We start from the raw sequence: 17,249 nt of genomic DNA, 5'->3' as shown, positions 1-17,249 counted from the left end.
GATGAATTGACTCCCACTGATCTTGAGGTATATACTACCCATTGGATTTTCCTTGAATCCAAAATATTTAATTACTTGATCAAACTTCAAGTACCATTGCCTTGAGGCTTGCTTCAATCCGTATATTGATTTTTCCGTTTACATGCCAAGTGGTCTTTGCCCTTTTCTTTAAATCCATCAGTCTGCTCCATGTAAATATCTTCATTTAGATCTCCATTAAGAAAAACTGTTTTGACGTCTATTTGATGAAAATCTAGATTAAAATGTGATACCAATGTCATTATTGCTCTGAGACAATCTTTCTTTGAGGTTGGAGAGAATATTTCTGAATAATCAATTCCCTCCCTTTAATTGTATCCCTTGACCACTAGTCTAGTTTTGTATCTTTCTGTATTTCCTTTTGCATCTCGTTTTGTCTTGAATACCCACATGCACCCGCCCATCTTAGCACCCTCCGGTAATGGTTTAAGTTCTCAAACATCATTTTTACTCATGGATTCAAGTTCTTATTTTATAGCTTCCTTCCATTCTTTTGAGTGATTACCATCATTGCTTCTGAAAAGCTTGATGGATCATCTATGTCAAGAATATCTGTTGTAGCCAAATAGGTATGGTAACCATCAGATATTGTTGATCTTCTTGCTCTACTCGATCTCCTCAATGATACATGATCATTAACATGAGTTGCTACTTGTTCCAGCTCATTATGATGAGCCGCTACGTATTCCAGCTCATTAGGTTCAAGTACGACAACTTCCGGTGTAGCTTCATCGATCCGAGGGAGATTAACTAAGACACCTGGTTAAACACTATGTGAGTTGTCTATATCTTCTTCAAAATATGAATTCCGATGATTCGAACAACTGATGTTTTGCTGAAGCTCCAAAAATTTAGCATTTAGCGTACAGTTTGTGGATATAATTTTCGAATATCTGGATTGTAAAATTTCGCCTATGTTAGACAACCCAAACTCGTAAAAGGTTCAAACTTGATTTTCTTCCAGCCCAAAGTTCAAATGGGGTTTTTGACAGTTTTCAATGCCTCACTCCATACACTTTTCGACAAATGGTGAAGGTGAGAGTAAGTCAGTCAATGGGTATTTGAACATCCAAATCTGATCCGAGTTCATATTCGACAAGGAACAAATTATCCGAAATTTAGGGCGTCTACATCTGAATATCTGATAGTAGTATCGACAAACTCAATAATTTATACAAAAACCAAACAACAAGAACGACATCCCCATTGTTTCTTTTGGGACTCGTTCGTTCGTAGACCACTCAAGAACTCTCGGATCGTTCCATTTGAAAGTTCTTTAGGGTTGGCGCAGGACTGGCCCTGTGCCCAGGCGACCTAGGCCGCCTAGGGCTCCCAAGTTTAGGAGGCCCCCAATTTATACTAACATTATATATGAATCGTATTACTATATGTATTCTTTTATGTATGTATACATCAAGTTTGTTTGGATAGTTGAGTTGGTAGAGTAGTTGATTCGATAACCAAAGGTCTAAGGTTTGACTTCCATGGACTACATTATTTTTTGCTTTTAGAAAGGGTCCCGTCGATATGTTCGCCTAGGCCCCCCCAAAAGTCAGGACCGGTACTGGGTTGGCGAGTCAACCCCTATCCGACCAGAATTGGTGGAGTTGATCCGACAATCCCCAAAAGCTTTTAGTGAGAACGATCTAAAAGCTTTTATGAGGATTATCAAATCGAACCTGTCTGAAAAACCCTCAAGATCGTAGAGCAAGAAAGATAGAAAGAGAGAGAGAAGATGAGTTGAAAAAACCCATCATTAAATTCGGGTGCCAAGATAGAGTGCGGGTAAAATTAAATGACCCGAATCAAACCACATTGCCGCTCACTTATGGGCTTACGGCACAAAAATGGGGTGCTTTTAGCAGCTTTGTGACAAAATCAGATATTTTTTCATGACTCTTTTGCCCAATAATGAGATATTTACTCAAAAGCAAAAAAATATCTCAAGCTACTATCTGATCTGGAACGAAGCCACCAACATCAATAGGATCACTTCCTCCACTTTTGCCTTTTTTCAAGGCGGCGATGAAATGGATTCTCCGTCGGGAACCAAACAATCTCCGACGGAGAGTTCCGATATCGATCAGATTCCGACACCTCTGTTAGATGCAGAGAGATCAAATCTCATCAGACAAATCTCCGAAGAAGGAGGATATGCTTACGTTAGCATGGAAGCACTAGCTGCCGGAGGAGATATAAGAGCGGCGGAAGCTGCTATTGAGATGGCATGGGAGCAACTTCACTCCGGTCCATGGCACTCTGTATTACCTGTTTGGAGAGATGCTTATTCTATGGCTTGTCTTCATCTAGCCATTTATCGTTATCAAGCTGGAGATTTTAGTGAAGCAATTAGGGTTCTTGATATGGGTTTAATAATGGGAGGTAATCTTCTTCGGAAGGATTTGGATTCTGCTATTCAGAGAGTTTCTGTCAGATCTTCTTCTCGTGTTGATGGTAAGGACATTGCTAGTGTAGAGACGGATTTGATCCAAGGGGAGGTGAGGTTCGTTCTTCTCTTCTTCTTTCTCTCTCTCTCTCTCTCTCTCTCTCTCTCTCTCTCTCTCTCTCTTTGATAGTAATTTTTTTTATTTCATTAGTGATAAGAATTTGATGTTTACTTGTACTGAATTTTTTTCTCATAATTTAGAAAGTTTTAGTTTTGACTTAATAGTGAAGGGGTTGCTAAAGCTTCGAATTGGAGCCTTTAGTTAATGAGTTGAAATGTATTTAGCACCAAACTTACTTAGGTGATGGGGTCTAGATCTAACATCTTCTTATAATGGGTTCGAACCTTGGCCAGATTGATCTATCTAGACTTGAACAGTTGAATGTGCCACAAAAATTCATCTAGAATGTTGTTCGATTGACTTGGACAGTTAGAACAAGACCACTTTTTATCGAGTGTACACACTCTAACAGAAAATTACCGTACGTCTAGCCAAATATGACATACTTATTTAGGTGTATAATTAGAAAAAGAAAAGCATAATACTGTTTCCGATTAGGCTCTCTGGTCCAAAATCTAATACATAATTGTAGCTGCAAGAAAAATGATAGACTACTAGGACCACAAAGCAATTACTAGTATTCTAGTTTAAAAGTCGAATCAAATGAATAAAAGCCTAAATATCAATATACTTTAGAATTAAAAGTACATTATAGAATATCCAGTTTAATGTTGTGAAATTGATGTACCCTTAAAGGACATTTGAGGTATAAATAGCTTAACTTGTGAAAATCAACAAAAAAAGAAGAGACAGAAGGGTGGCATACTGAGTGGAAGAAGCTGGGCACAGAGTGGTGCAAGGAACTTTATTTGACATTCTTTCTTTGGTTTCCTTTCAATGGGTCTGTCCGGACCAAAATTAAGTTAGACTGGTCAATTTAAAGAATCTTTTGTATACAAACTAGTACGACAAACAAGTTAAATGAGCTTTCTAACATGCAAAGAGGGTGGGGAGTTTGCACCAACTATTTCTCCACCGTAAGGTGGCTTGAAGTCTTGAACTATATGGGTTGTGTTTTATTAGTTTTTCAGGCATCAATATTTTTGTACTCTTTCAAATATCCGTAACATAGGCTGTTTGTATTTGCCCAAGTTGATACAGGCTTGACAAAGGATTGCTTCTATCTACCTGTAATCTCAAAGCTCTATATTACTGGTCTTGGATTTTTTCTTGTTTGTTACCAGACTACCAGTTTAGTAATGTCATGTCACTCATGTGTGTTTCTCCCATTTTAACAATTCCTTTTCATAGTGACTAAGCTTCTTCTTGCTCTCTTGACTCTAATTATGCTCATTCAATTTAAAAACCTTCGGTATGATAGTCATGCGTGAAGATGCCTCATGGCGGCGTACATTTTTCTTATTGTTATTCATCTATTCGTTTTGTAGGCCTCAAGTGCTGCCTAACAGATCACTGTCTTGTAAGATGGTTGAGAGAAAATCTTCTTTATCGCTGGAGGGATTCCTTTGTGATTATTTCTTACCAGGTTCCCCAGTTATAATCAGTGACTGCATGTCTCATTGGCCTGCCAGTACAAAGTGGCGAGATATGGATTATCTGAAAAGGGTTGCCGGTGACCGTACAGTACCAGTCGAGGTAATTAATCTCCTTAATTTGTTTGTCTTCATATTTGTCCCTCTCATGTTTGCATCCCTGACTTGCGGACTGAGAGAAGTATCTTCGTCGGGTTTGAAAGCTTAAATTTACTATAAAACTAAGAAAAATGAAAATCTATCTAAACTCTCCCGATCGTTCTTGTGCTTGAAAAAAAGAGTTCGCTATCGCTTTTTGAAGGCCGGTTGAGTATATTTTGGGTCAAGGACGTTTTCTGGATGGTGGTCTTGCTTGATTCCAGTGGTGGATTGGTGGTTTACTGCGAAAGAAGAGTCTTTGATAGGAAGGATGACAAAATAAAATATAAGGACAGTCCATGTTATATCTAAAAAGCTCATAAGTTTAGAAAATATGTTTTTATCTAGTCAGAATGTCAGATACTAGGAGGTTCTATAAAAATACTTGACGAAATATGTTTTTTTGGCTATTGTAACACATCGTGTTTTAGTGACCATTTTTACTTTTACTGGAAGTCGTCTTGACATCCAATTTTGCACAAAAATGACGTAAGTAGAATCAGATTGCAATGGTGTAGATATAAGATATAATCACATTCACATGCCACGTGGTGCTAATGTATGTGTGCTACATGCAAAATGTATACAATACAAAAAAATTAAATTCTGTATAAATTGATTAAAACGATTGGTTCTGCTACTCTTGGAGTTATTTACCTTACTACAATAAGCTCGTCATACAAGTGCCTCTGCCATGACAATAATTCTTTCCGTAACATATGAATGCTTGTTTCCCAGCATCTTATTCACGGAAAAGCCTAAACTATGCTTGCTAGTGAAGAATATTTATCAAGAACTGTGTGACCATGATATAAGTTATAACACTGAATGACAATAGCTAGGGCAAGAAGGATCTCAAATACTGATGGGATGGATTGTGCGGACTGGCACATAAATTTGTGAGTCTAAATGTACAGCTCACTCTGGTATTTATTATCTGTTTTACATCGATTACTTGTAGTAGAAATTATCTATCATATACTTTCCAAGTAACTAGCTGAAGCGTCAGTGGAACGGGTACCTACCTTCACTCTTTTTCTGACTTCTCTTTTGTGCTCAAATAGCCTAACTAAAACATATATAATTTTCAGGTTGGAAAAGATTATCTGTGTTCTGAGTGGAAGCAAGAGCTCATCACATTTTCTCAGTTTCTCGAGAGGATTCAGTCTAATCAGTGTAGTAATTCTCGTACCACATATCTTGCTCAGCACCCTCTGTTTGATCAGGTATATATATTGCCTTTTATCTGCATTTTTCTGTGATGTAGTAGTTTGTATGCACTGTTTGATTTATTTACGTCAGTCTTGTTCGGTAGATTCAAGAACTACAAGGGGACATTTGTGTTCCTGACTACTGCTTTGCTGGTGGTGGCGAGCTTAGGCCTATTAACGCGTGGTTTGGTCCAGCGGGAACAGTGACACCATTGCACCATGATCCACATCACAATCTTTTTGCTCAGGTATTTCAAAATTTTGATGTACACAATTACTAAACGAAGCACGGTGCTGTTTATTTTTCTTGAAAAAAAATTTGTGGTCCGATTTTAAAGATATGTTTTTTGCTGTGCCATAGTTCCTTTGCACTTAAACTATCGTAATGTAATTAAAACTGTCGCTTAACTGCTGAAGTATCACAGAAAAGGAAACTTGATGAAATTTATATTGTCTTTATTTGCGGAATGATGTCCTCAAAGTTTACCCAAAATAGATGTATTTTTGTTTTGCTGCCCACCTTATTTTCTCTCTTGGAGTGCTTATGGATGTTGTAACGGTTTTCTGTGTAATAAGCGTCATCTTAAAATTTGCCGTAAGATAAAGGACCAAAATTCTTTATGAAAAAGGGAACGGTATTAAATAAAATTTTGATATTTTATGGTAGGCATCACAATTCAATCAAATTGACTTTAACTAGTGCTTGGTAACATACATATCACTATGTAGTTGGTTGTATCGACTATCCTGCATGATTATGCCTTACTTCGTTTTATGTGCAGGTTGTTGGGAAGAAATATATAAGACTTTATTCTGCTTCAATATCAGATGAACTGTACCCTCATTCTGAATCCATGCTTCGCAATTCAAGTCAGGTAAACGGGTTCTGTTGACGCATTATGATTTTATCGTTGATCTGGAAATGGTTTATCTTGTTTCTCTTGAGAAGTGAATGTCGTAATTCAGTAATAACGAAATACTTCATTTCGGACTAGTTGTGTATGCTTATATTTTGCACTTAGGAACTTGATCGGGTTTCCTTAATTTCAGGTGGATCTGGACAATCTGAAGGAGGAATTTCAGAAGGCAGAAGAATTGGAGTTTATGGACTGTGTCTTGGAGGAAGGTGAGATGCTTTATATCCCTCCAAAATGGTGGCACTATGTCAAATCTCTTACGACAAGTTTCTCGGTTAGTTTTTGGTGGAGTAACTCAGAAAACAACTTAGAAATTCCTTGAGAAAGCAAAGACCAAATTTGCTATATTGTACTTGGAAATATTTGGCATTATGGAACAAGGGGGAGCTATAATTTACTAAAAGACCAAACAATGTCTATTGCCAATTCCATGGGGTGCCCGTTGGTTTTGTACTAACATTTATAGACTACCTGTTGAACTTATTATCTTTTACCAAGGGTTCAGAGGATATTAACACTTGAGATTCCAGTTTCTCTCTCTTTCTCTTGCTCCTTCGCTCGCTCTAACACGATGACTTCAGGGAAATAGCTTGGAGCCGACAGTCGGAAATTATCTTCAACAACTGAGATGAAATTTGTCAACTCTCTCTTTCTCTCTCGATGGATTTCCTCTCTCTAAATCTCACAGTTAGTGACCTATTTCAGTCCGTCTTCGGTATCAACAATAGTAATCTTGTCTTGAACAAGATGCACTAAATGAATGAAGTAGGCCAAAGAAAAGAGACTACCTTAAGGTTGAATTTCTTTTTTTTTTTTTTTGTTTTCAGCTGATTTTCTCTTTTGGATGAAGTGCCATTGAATTAACCAATTTCTTATGGTGTGTGAGAGTTTGTCATTGTTTTCCCAAGTCTAATGTCCCATAAATTAATCTCGAAAAAAAATCTAATGTCCCATAACTTGATTGTTGTGTCATGAGAACGACATGACAACTTATGGATCTATAGGTCTGAATAAAAACAGAGGAATCTTTTTTTTCAATTTTAACACGTTGATTAACTGGACGGATTTAGGGCTGTCCACGGTCATCATCTCGTGGTTGGTAGGGAAATCAATGGAAGTGAACTGTTTTTTTATATAGAAAATTAGAAATCCACTTTGATACTGCCAGCTAAAAATGACAAACCCCAATCAAAATGAACAGATAGAAAAAAACACGTGTTTGGAGAGAGAAAGTTTACCAACCATTCTCATTGGTCCATTTATTAGATTTTGGTCAGAAATCAGCAGCTCAATTATTTTGCTAAAGAAAGCAGAGCTGATAGGGGACTGCTAGGGCATACTCCTCCATTTACTCCCCTCACTCTCTTCAGAGCACGAAGTCATTTTAATCTTTTCAAAGTTTTTATTAGATTGAAGAAGACCAAAATGTCATTGTCCTGTGAAGGAGAGTACACTGAGGAGTATATTTTAAGAAGTCTCCAAATCATTTTTGTAAAGAATTACTCACTCGAGGGAGTTGGTTGGACCCATTTGCCTATCCAAGATTGGAAGAGAGGCCTCTTGAGCTACATCAACCTAACTTTTCTTTTTTGAATGATAAAAGTTTAAGTGGAAACCCAATTACTTCACCACTTTATTACTTTCAACAAAAAATCACTAGGTAAAACATAACAAATGAGAGACCTAAACATTAAACAAATGTAATTATACATAGCTAAATAAACATAGACCTTACATCAAACTAATTCTAACACAAGCCATATTGTTCATGATGTCTTTATTTCAGAACCTTTGTAAGGGCTTTTGTCATATAACTAAACCCAACCCAACTTAAATTAGAATTTTGTCTTATTTTTCTTCTCTCTTCTTTTTCCTCGTCGATAATGCCATTTCAAAGAAATCTTCCAAAGCTTTTATAGAAGAGCCTTTACAACCTTCATCTCCATTACTTGTAATTGCATTTTTAATCATCTCTCTAATTTTAGAAGCTTTCTCTCTCATCTCCTCACCCTTTTTACTCCCATCACTCATGACCAAATCAATCAATCTAACTACATCTTCATGTTTAATCTCACATCTATTCCCTCTAGCAATTTCAACACAAACCCCAACTTCTTCTTCCAAAAATTTCACATTATAAAATTGGTCAGCTGCAATTGGCCATCCAATTATTGGAACCCCAAAACTCAAACTTTCCAAAGTTGAATTCCACCCACAATGACTCAAAAAAACAGATGTTGATTCATGCCCTAATATCTCTAATTGAGGTGCCCATTTTCTAACTAATAATCCCCTGTTTTTTTCCTTCATCCTTTCTTCAAATCCTTTTGGTAACCATTCTTCCTTAAATTCACCATTTATATCAAACCCTAATGGTGGCCTAATTACCCAAATGAAATTTCTCTCACTTTTCTCTAACCCAATTGCTAATTCCATCAATTGTGAACTTGAAATTGTATTCTGAGACCCAAAAGAAACAAAAAGTACAGAATCTTTCTTATGATTATCAAGCCATTTGATACAAAAATCAGAACTAATTCCAGTTTGTTCTTGAACTTCGTTGATTCTAGCTTTGTTTGTTAATGAATAATTAACAGGTCCAATTGCCCAAACAGGGTTTCCTGTTTTCTTTCTAAAATAATCCAACCCAGTTGATTCCAAATCTTCAACTGTATTTATCAAAAACCCATCAGCTTTTAGAGAGAGTGGAAGTTCTTGAACATTGAAAATTGACCAAGGATCAGTACAAGTTGCTTCTGAAAGATTTCTAGCTAATTGAGATCTATGAATTTTAGTAAGTTTAGGGAAATCAGGAAGTAAGAATTCATCTAAATCTGTTTTAATTTGAGGTTGATTTATCCACATAGAATAATAAACTCCCATACCATAAGCCCCACCAGAAAGAAAAGTTGAATGAAAAATACCAAATCTTTTAGCAATCTCAGATACCCATCCAAAGAACATATCAGAAATGATACAAAGAGGATGAATTTGATCTTGATTGATGAGATTTGAGATGAGAGAATTAAAGGAAGGTTTAAGTGAAAGTGAAGATTGAAGAAGATTGAGGATAAGTTCATATGGAAGAACATCTGTGTTTTCAGAGTTTGGTGGGAGATTATGATCTAAGCTGGAGAAGGGTAGTGAGAGTAAGTGAATTGAAGAGTTGGGTGGGAGAGTTGGTTCAAGTTTTTTAATGTTGAGTGGGGTGTTAATGAAGATAACAGAGTAACCAAATTTTTGTTCAATCTCAAGTGCTAAAGCTAAGTATGGGATTATATGACCTTGAGCCATGAATGGAAACATGACAATGGTTTCTTTTCTTTGGGCCATTGATGAACACACCAGAGAGAAACTGAGGTTACAAAACTAGAGAGAGAGAGATGAGGATATTCTGATTCTTTTTTAACTCGTAAACATTGTATTATTTATAAAATATAGTTTACAGAAAAGAGACGACTGCCACATTATTATACGTACTATTATATTACGTGCAACTCACGAGGATGTGCACATGGAATGTCTAAAGGGATATTCCGTACAAATATTGCAATCTTTTTAAGCGATTAAAATGTGAGTATTGTGATTCCTTTTGTTTTTTTTTTTTGTTAAAAGATTGTGATTCCTTTTGTTGTTTATTTTTTATAAAGATTTGAATCTGAGTTTTGTTTAAGTGTGGCCAATTATGTATTTTGAGTTCTTGTTTGTATTTATCTCTAAAATAAAATCACATCTTCGAATAAGTCTTATCCCCAAATCTAGACTTGTTATTCTCGATGAAACAAATGAATTGGATATAAAGATTCTTATTAAAGTCTATCCAGAACGATAAAAAGAGAGCAAACGAGTAAAATTACACGTAGATTGTATTCAGATTTCAAAATTGAGATTTCTAGAAAGAGCAAACAAACTAAAAACAAGTTGAACAATAGTTTACATTTCGAAATTGTAAAACATCAGTTACTAGTTACATTTTCCCTCTTACCATGGAAGCCCTTGCCTACCCATGTATCTAATAAAAATAAACCTTGATGAATTGTAATTCTAGACACAATAAAGCACTTTGGATATCGAAATGTCACGTTTTTATACTTCTGTATTTTCGGATTCTTGTTATCATTTCAACTATATTTTTTAGTACACATAATCAAATTCTTGTTTTGACCTTAATGCAGAGATTATAGAGAACACAGTAACTGTATGTTAAATTTTACTTTTGCTACGTTAGACTATGATGTAATAACCTCTTCGCAGCCTAATATTATTATCCAATCTAAGTCACATATTAAAAAAAATTGTATTTGGTATATTTGAGCCATTTATTCATAAATATAGATAATTTTGGTTTCATTACAGGAAGAAGTAATGTTTTTATATAATATGGTCATATAAGAATAAATATTTGTTTATCATCTGATGAGAAGCCATACTAAAGAAAAGAGGTTGAGAGTGATTCTTCAAAATCTCAAATCCGATTCTTCCATTATTATATGCAATTACTCATATTTATAATAATAGACTGTAAAAAAAGAGAATTGTATTGATTGAATTGATATTCCTAGCTATTACATAAGATCTTTATAAAGAGTAGTACGAGAGAGAAGTTTTAACAATTACACAATGTGGGACTATATAACTATTTTAATATTCCTCCTCAAACAAATGACTTTTGTTAGTGAAAAAATAATGAGTTTGCAAAAAAAAACAAATTGCAGATTTTGACTTGTTATTGATATGGAGCCATAATTGTGAGGTTGCTATGTTGTTGTTGATGTTGATTTTTGTTGTTGTTTGTTGTTTTATTTTCTCCATTTGAAGAAAAGTTGGCACCATTGCCAGGTATGATCTCTAGTTAAAGAGAAAGTTGACAATTATAAACCATTGTCAGGTTTTGGGTGGAGTTCTTCCTCCCTTGGTTTTAATAGCTCTCACACATGATTAGTATTTCATCATCAATGTTATAAAATGCAAACCCTTGGTCTTATTAATTTTATCCTTTTTCAAACACTAGCAATCATCATTCTTGATCTTTCCCACGTCAATTCTTCTTTATACTCTTTTCTCTTATCCCCTCTTCATTTGATTTTATGAAAACTAAGGAACAATAGTTTGAGAGTTCTCAACTTGGATATAAGAAGTATGAGCAAATGAACTAAGAGAATGAACTCTTTCGCCATTAACGAACCCACAAACATGTTTTCAAAAACATCAAAAGAAGACCATCTTTGAGATTAAGCATGATTTCTTTGACACATTTTATCGAGCACTTGATGTGCATCATTTAGCAAATCAAATATTGGAAAACTATAAATCTACTTTCAAGATAAACATGGACTATATAACTATTCTAATAAAGAAATCCATGAATTCTTTTCCCCCCATTCTAATAGCTTTTCAATTTCTCTTGGTTTGAACATCTCAAACAGAGCTTCATGTAAATGACCATTGATGTACATAAATTTCATGTCGTGGAGAACTTGTGACACTTGAAATGCTTGAAATCATTTAAGAGTTTATCATTTGATTTCTTCAACAAATCACTCTTGTTTTGATCTTTCTTCTTCTTGTTAATCTTCGTCATTTTCAAATACTATTGAGAAAAGTATTGAATAGTGACTAGATTTAAATAATAGAAGAGAACTACTCTTATTGAAAAAAAAAACTACACTTGAAACATAAGCATAAAAAATCGGCGAATGTCCGGTTGACAGTAGCCATTAAAGGTGTCAATATTTATGCTTGGTGCTCGTGTTTTTTATATAATCAGGTCACATAAGAATAAATATTTGTTTATGATAAACAAGATTAAGTGTCCTTAAAACATAATGGAAAGTGTCCTTAAAAATGTTTGGGTGAAGTTTGTCGACCAGAGGTTGTCAATCGGCGATTTTTTTTCGAAAAAAAGGGTGAGGTTCCGAAGATAAATGGTGGAGTTTTGGAAAAGCAAAATGGAAGAGCCCAAGACTGTTATAAATCAGGTTGAAGTCCAGTACTTGGTCTTTATGTCTCTGACTAGATAGATCGAGACATATCTCAACCATTCGGTCTAGATCAGGGATGGACTGATGTGAAGACCAGTCTGGCCAATGGCCCGTGCTGGATTTTGTAATATTTTGAGAGAGATAGGGGTAATTTGGCATGTTAAGGTTCAAACCTTTTTTTCAATTGAGCCGATTTTTGGAGAGGGAAAAATTGAGAATAGTTCGCGGTCAAACTATAGATCGTGAGTTTTTTGTGTAAGGCATTACTTTCTTGACTTCGATTCATGATTCACGAATCATGAAAGCTTGATCTCCAAAATTTCAATGTTTGATCTTCTTAAGTTAATTATACTCTTCAATCCATAATATATTTTTAAGAGTAAGTTTTTCCACTTTCTCTCTTTATGATTTCCTGCAACGTGTCAAAAATAGTGAGATAGGGTTTATGAATTTATCTACTTTTTGATTTAAAGGCTCGTGGGAGATTGGGAATTAGATTGAAAATGAAACTCAAGGTAGTTAAATTAGGGTTAGGGCTTATTTTAGGTTTACTAGTAATGAGTTTCTTTATTTTCATGGTAAATTCCAACCTACCTCTAAAGTCTTGAATCTTTTGTAACAAATAAAATAGTGACTTCATTCTTCAAACATTGTTTGTAACCTTGTAGTGTATATTATAGTTTGGGAGAGCAAATCGTTTATAATGATGAAACGGTGCGGCTAATGAAATGATGTCATTTGATTTATTTGCTGTTTTTTTATTCTTATTTCATGGTATTCGGTTCGGGCTTCTCCCGTCTATCATTATAAAAAAAACTACAACTTAGGAAAAGAGGGAATTCGCCTCCTTTTCCAACTAAATGGTGTACCCAAAAATAGCATCCCCTTTGGCCCCTCATAGAGGTTTGAGAACTTTTGAAGAAAACGGTTCATACATCCATAAAAAGGGTGACGTTAATTTTCTAAGAATAGTAGAGAAAGAAGAAATCTGTTACATCCACAAGACTTCATAACATTAGTATTGAAGAAGTTATCAATAAATTATTCATTCTTTTGTCATTTATCATGCATATTCCTTTCAGCGAATTCTTGTTATTCTCGTTTCATTTTTTTTATTATTCATCAAATTTTCTATTTGGTTTTAGTCTTTAACTCAATGGCTTCTACAACCAACCATGGTACAACTCATCCTAACAATGACGTTTTATCGTTATCTTGATAGTGATAATATATAGGATGTTGGAGAATGCTAAAGGTTTTCATAGACATAGGGCAAAAAGTAAAGGTCCTTTGCACTTTCATCCGATTTTACCTTTTTGTCTATTTTTCTCGACGCCATTTTAAACTTTTTACTTGGAAGATATATGTGATATGAGTGATTCCAGGAGTTCGTTGAACACTTGTCCTATATTGCAGCTAAACTAAGAAACATGTAATAGTAGAACTTATTTTTTAGTAAATTTTCTGTTAGAAAATTCGAATTACATTCAAGTAAATAGTCTGCCGAGGCTAACTTAAAATCCTGGTTCCGCCCCTGATCTAGATAGTTTGTTCATTCACAAACAACTTGAACTTTCCAATGCAAATGGTTTAGATTTTAGGTTTTTTTGAACCGCCTTTCTTCAAATATGAAGATTTTGAGTGAGTAATCTCGCCAAAATAGACATAAAAAGAGTCTCTCTTCACGTGACTGAACATATGAGAGGAGAGATAAACTCTTGTTTCTCTCACATGCGGTTCAAGTAGGAATCTCATTGAGGTGGGTTGAGTATACTTTTTGAGAGAGAAATGGGCTGAGTTAAAAAAAAGGTGAATGCCTATGGACCCACTGCAAACACTAAGGAACCAGGTTTAATCTAATCCCAGTAGAAAACCGAGGGTTAAGATTGAAAATTCCTTGGCAAATAAGACCCCAACCCGTCCTCCGATTCCCAGACCTAACAGCCTGAATTACTTTGTTCATGGAACTGATTCTCTCTCTCTCTCTCTCTTTATACTCTCTCACAACTCGGGTGGTTGGTTCATAGAAAGGTGAGTGACTGATGATGATTATGCTGTTCTCCTAATTTATTAGATTTTCTCCTAATACTTAGGGTTTTGTAGTGTAAAAGAAAAAAAGAACTATAATCATGGGGAGGCGGTCAAACAAAAAGAAGAAGAAGAAGAAGGTTAGTAATAGATATAATGGCAAGAAGATTTCCAGAGGACAAGGTATTACTACTACTACTTCTATAACATCACCACCACATTATCGAATTGGTAGTAGTATTGATGATGATTGTTTAGAATTTGAGATACTAAACAGACTTCCGGTTAAGTCCCTTGCCCGTTTCAAGACTGTTTCTAAAAGATGGTGTACCTTAATCCAAAAAGATCAACAATTCATTGATTTACACCTCACCCGTTCTAAATCACGCCTTTCCCCTCGTCTGTTTATGGTTGTTCCTGATCAACCACACCCACCAAAGATTTCAATAGATGATTCTGAATACTTGGACTTTTGGCCATATAAGGAGTTCCACATTACAGCTTACTTCTTGTTTGAAGAGGAAGAAGAAGAAGACAATACAAAAATAAAATTAGTTGTTGACACAGTAAGTAAGGAGGTAGACTCGTCATCTTACAATCTCATTTCAAAACCTGTAAACGGCTTAATTTGCCTCGTTGACTCGCGCAGAAAGCATGTTGCTCGTGTACGCAATATCAGTACAGGAGAAGTGTCGCCTTGGTTTCAATCATCGTCGATGATACTCGTAGGTGAAGAACGTGTCATTTTCCCAAACCTTAACGCATTTGGTTTTGATCCTGCCACCAATGAACACAAATTGGTATGTGTCTTCACCATACTTTTAGCTCCTCACTACTTTAAGTCTTTTGTCTGTGGGGTTTTGACCATAGGACACCATAATAGATGGAGGAGGATCAAAGACATCCCACCATATTTACTAAATAATTATTATGTTTATGTGAATGGTGTTATTTACTGGTCCAATGATACTCTCGATCATTGGGTGTGGGGAGGTGGTCACCGTGGTCGTTACCGCCCTGTATGCTTAGTGGCTTTTGATGTAGGAAGTGAAAAGTTTAGAACCATCACAATTCCCGATTTTATCCTTGATCGACCTCGGGTTCTCAACGTCTATTCACGTTTCAAAGACAATGCTCAGTTATTTGAAGTAGATGGGAATCTAGCTATGATAGTTAAACTGGACAATTGTATGTTCAACATGTATATATATGAAGATGATGATTACAAGGACAAGGATGAGAAGATCGTTGGAACGTCTACTAGTTCTTCTCATAAGAGCGGGAGATGGAGTGAAGTGAGTTGTATCACCTTGCTTGACAACGTGATGAACAATCGTCCTCTCGAGTTTCATACTTTCATAGGGTCGGACGACAAGATTCTCGTAACATTACCTTATTCTGATGTGGAGAAGAAGAAGAAATGTTTTTCTATTTATTGTTACAATTGGAAGAAGGGTACTTGGACAGAGGTTGATGTAAGTGGATTGTCATTCTCAGATCCACAACTATGCCCTTGGTTTTCTACTACTTTCTCCGAAAGTCTTTTATACGTTAACAATCATAGTGCTCTTTGACACCATACTCGCCGAGTAATCATCACTGTCTCTTTATTTGTCTTCCTTTTTAACTTATGTCTGCATTTCGTTTCAAATAAGTTAGTACTTTAGTTTCCTTCTATTTAACTTATGTTTGCATCCTTTCCCTATAACCTACTGTTTTTGAGAAAATAATTTGAATAAATGGGATCTATTTTCTTTATACATCTCTCTCTCTCTTGAATCGCTTGACCACATTTTTTTAGTAAGTAATTTTTTCATTTCTAATCGGAAATGATGCGGGAGCTGCAAGTCGAAGTCGATGACAGGCCGAAATGGTATTTTGTTTTATTGACTAAATTTCATATTTGTGTCAGGTAGTCATGCTACAAGCTGTCCCATGATGTATTATTGATTAAATTTCAGAATAAAAACAAGAATTGTACAATATTTTATGTAACTTGGTGGGTTAATGCTCTAAGATCCAGCTAGTGTTCCTTTATAGGTTATAGTTTTCTAGGTTTTAAATTTAAATTACTAAGTTACAGGATTAGAGATTTCAACAAAAAAAAAAGTTACAGGATTAGAGAGTTCAAAAAAAAAATTTACAGGATTAGAGTTTTCATTTTTGAATATAAGTTATAGATTTTTCGAGAAAATATGTTAACTGTGACATAATATATAACATCCTAGCTATATATGTTTTGCTACCGAAAAATAAGTAATGCCCTAACAATATATGTTTTATTTCCTCAACAAGAAAAAAACAATATATGTTTTGTTATGGCTAAATAAATATTGTTCTTAAAATTGTCAGTTTTCTAGGTTTCTTACCTATCTCACAACAAGTTCACTGTTAGAGGTGGGAATCATGCAGGTATAGGTAGGGGTAGGAATCGGGCGGGTTCAGTCGGACTCGGACACTTGATTTGCGGACACGGGCAGATCAGGCTCGATAGTATTCTGTTTGATCGACTATCACGCATTTCGGGTCGGACAAATATGAACATCTTTGTACTCGCGGCCCAGTTCCGCCCGCGAGCCCGCTCGGGCTCTTACGAGCTCGGGCGGACTGGTCGAGGGCTTTTTGAACAAAAAAATAATAGTAATACTAATAAATAAAATTAATTTAAAATAGCAAAAATTAAACTAAATTTCATCCATTTACATCATTCAATCTTTTTCAATACATGATTCAATCTTTCGTTTACATCATTTAACATAACTAAAAAAAACGAAATACAAATGAGTTCCAGAGATACAATACATGATTCAACCCTTGACTTACGTCATTTAACATAAAAAAACAAAAACAAAAAATTATATACAAATCAGATCCTAAAGTGAAGTTTTAAAGCTTCAATTCGCCCCATTTGATCCGTAGATCCTCGGTTTATCCG

General features: G+C 35.3%; 3 protein-coding genes across 3 annotated transcripts; 2 read left to right on the top strand and 1 right to left on the bottom strand.

Annotated features, from left to right (window-relative positions):
* The first annotated feature begins 1,967 nt into the window (after positions 1 to 1,967).
* On the top strand, positions 1,968 to 6,827 carry JMJD5 (2-oxoglutarate (2OG) and Fe(II)-dependent oxygenase superfamily protein). The gene is made up of 6 exons (XM_086633346.1): positions 1,968 to 2,542; positions 3,935 to 4,142; positions 5,269 to 5,403; positions 5,493 to 5,636; positions 6,171 to 6,263; positions 6,439 to 6,827. Exons 1-6 carry the CDS (start codon positions 2,070 to 2,072, stop codon positions 6,625 to 6,627), a joined length of 1,242 nt encoding a protein of 413 aa, XP_086489472.1. The 5' UTR covers positions 1,968 to 2,069; the 3' UTR covers positions 6,628 to 6,827.
* Positions 6,828 to 7,908: 1,081 nt separating this feature from the next.
* On the bottom strand, positions 7,909 to 9,970 carry LOC147545658 (UDP-Glycosyltransferase superfamily protein). The gene has a single exon (XM_086633345.1). It carries the CDS (start codon positions 9,636 to 9,638, stop codon positions 8,154 to 8,156), a length of 1,485 nt encoding a protein of 494 aa, XP_086489471.1. The 5' UTR covers positions 9,639 to 9,970; the 3' UTR covers positions 7,909 to 8,153.
* A 4,249-nt stretch (positions 9,971 to 14,219) lies between these two features.
* On the top strand, positions 14,220 to 16,074 carry LOC147545657 (F-box protein At2g23160-like). Its single transcript, XM_086634737.1, has 2 exons — positions 14,220 to 14,317; positions 14,390 to 16,074. Exon 2 carries the CDS (start codon positions 14,416 to 14,418, stop codon positions 15,886 to 15,888), a length of 1,473 nt encoding a protein of 490 aa, XP_086490863.1. The 5' UTR covers positions 14,220 to 14,317; positions 14,390 to 14,415; the 3' UTR covers positions 15,889 to 16,074.
* The last annotated feature ends 1,175 nt before the right edge of the window (positions 16,075 to 17,249 follow it).

Source organism: Eschscholzia californica, unplaced genomic scaffold (assembly GCF_041429995.1).
Source record: "Eschscholzia californica isolate CP2 unplaced genomic scaffold, dmEscCali1.0.p SCAF_4, whole genome shotgun sequence".
In the NCBI taxonomy this organism is placed as follows: Eukaryota; Viridiplantae; Streptophyta; class Magnoliopsida; order Ranunculales; family Papaveraceae; genus Eschscholzia; species Eschscholzia californica.
Note: the sequence above shows the minus strand (reverse complement) of the source record. Positions and strands in the feature narration are given on the sequence as shown.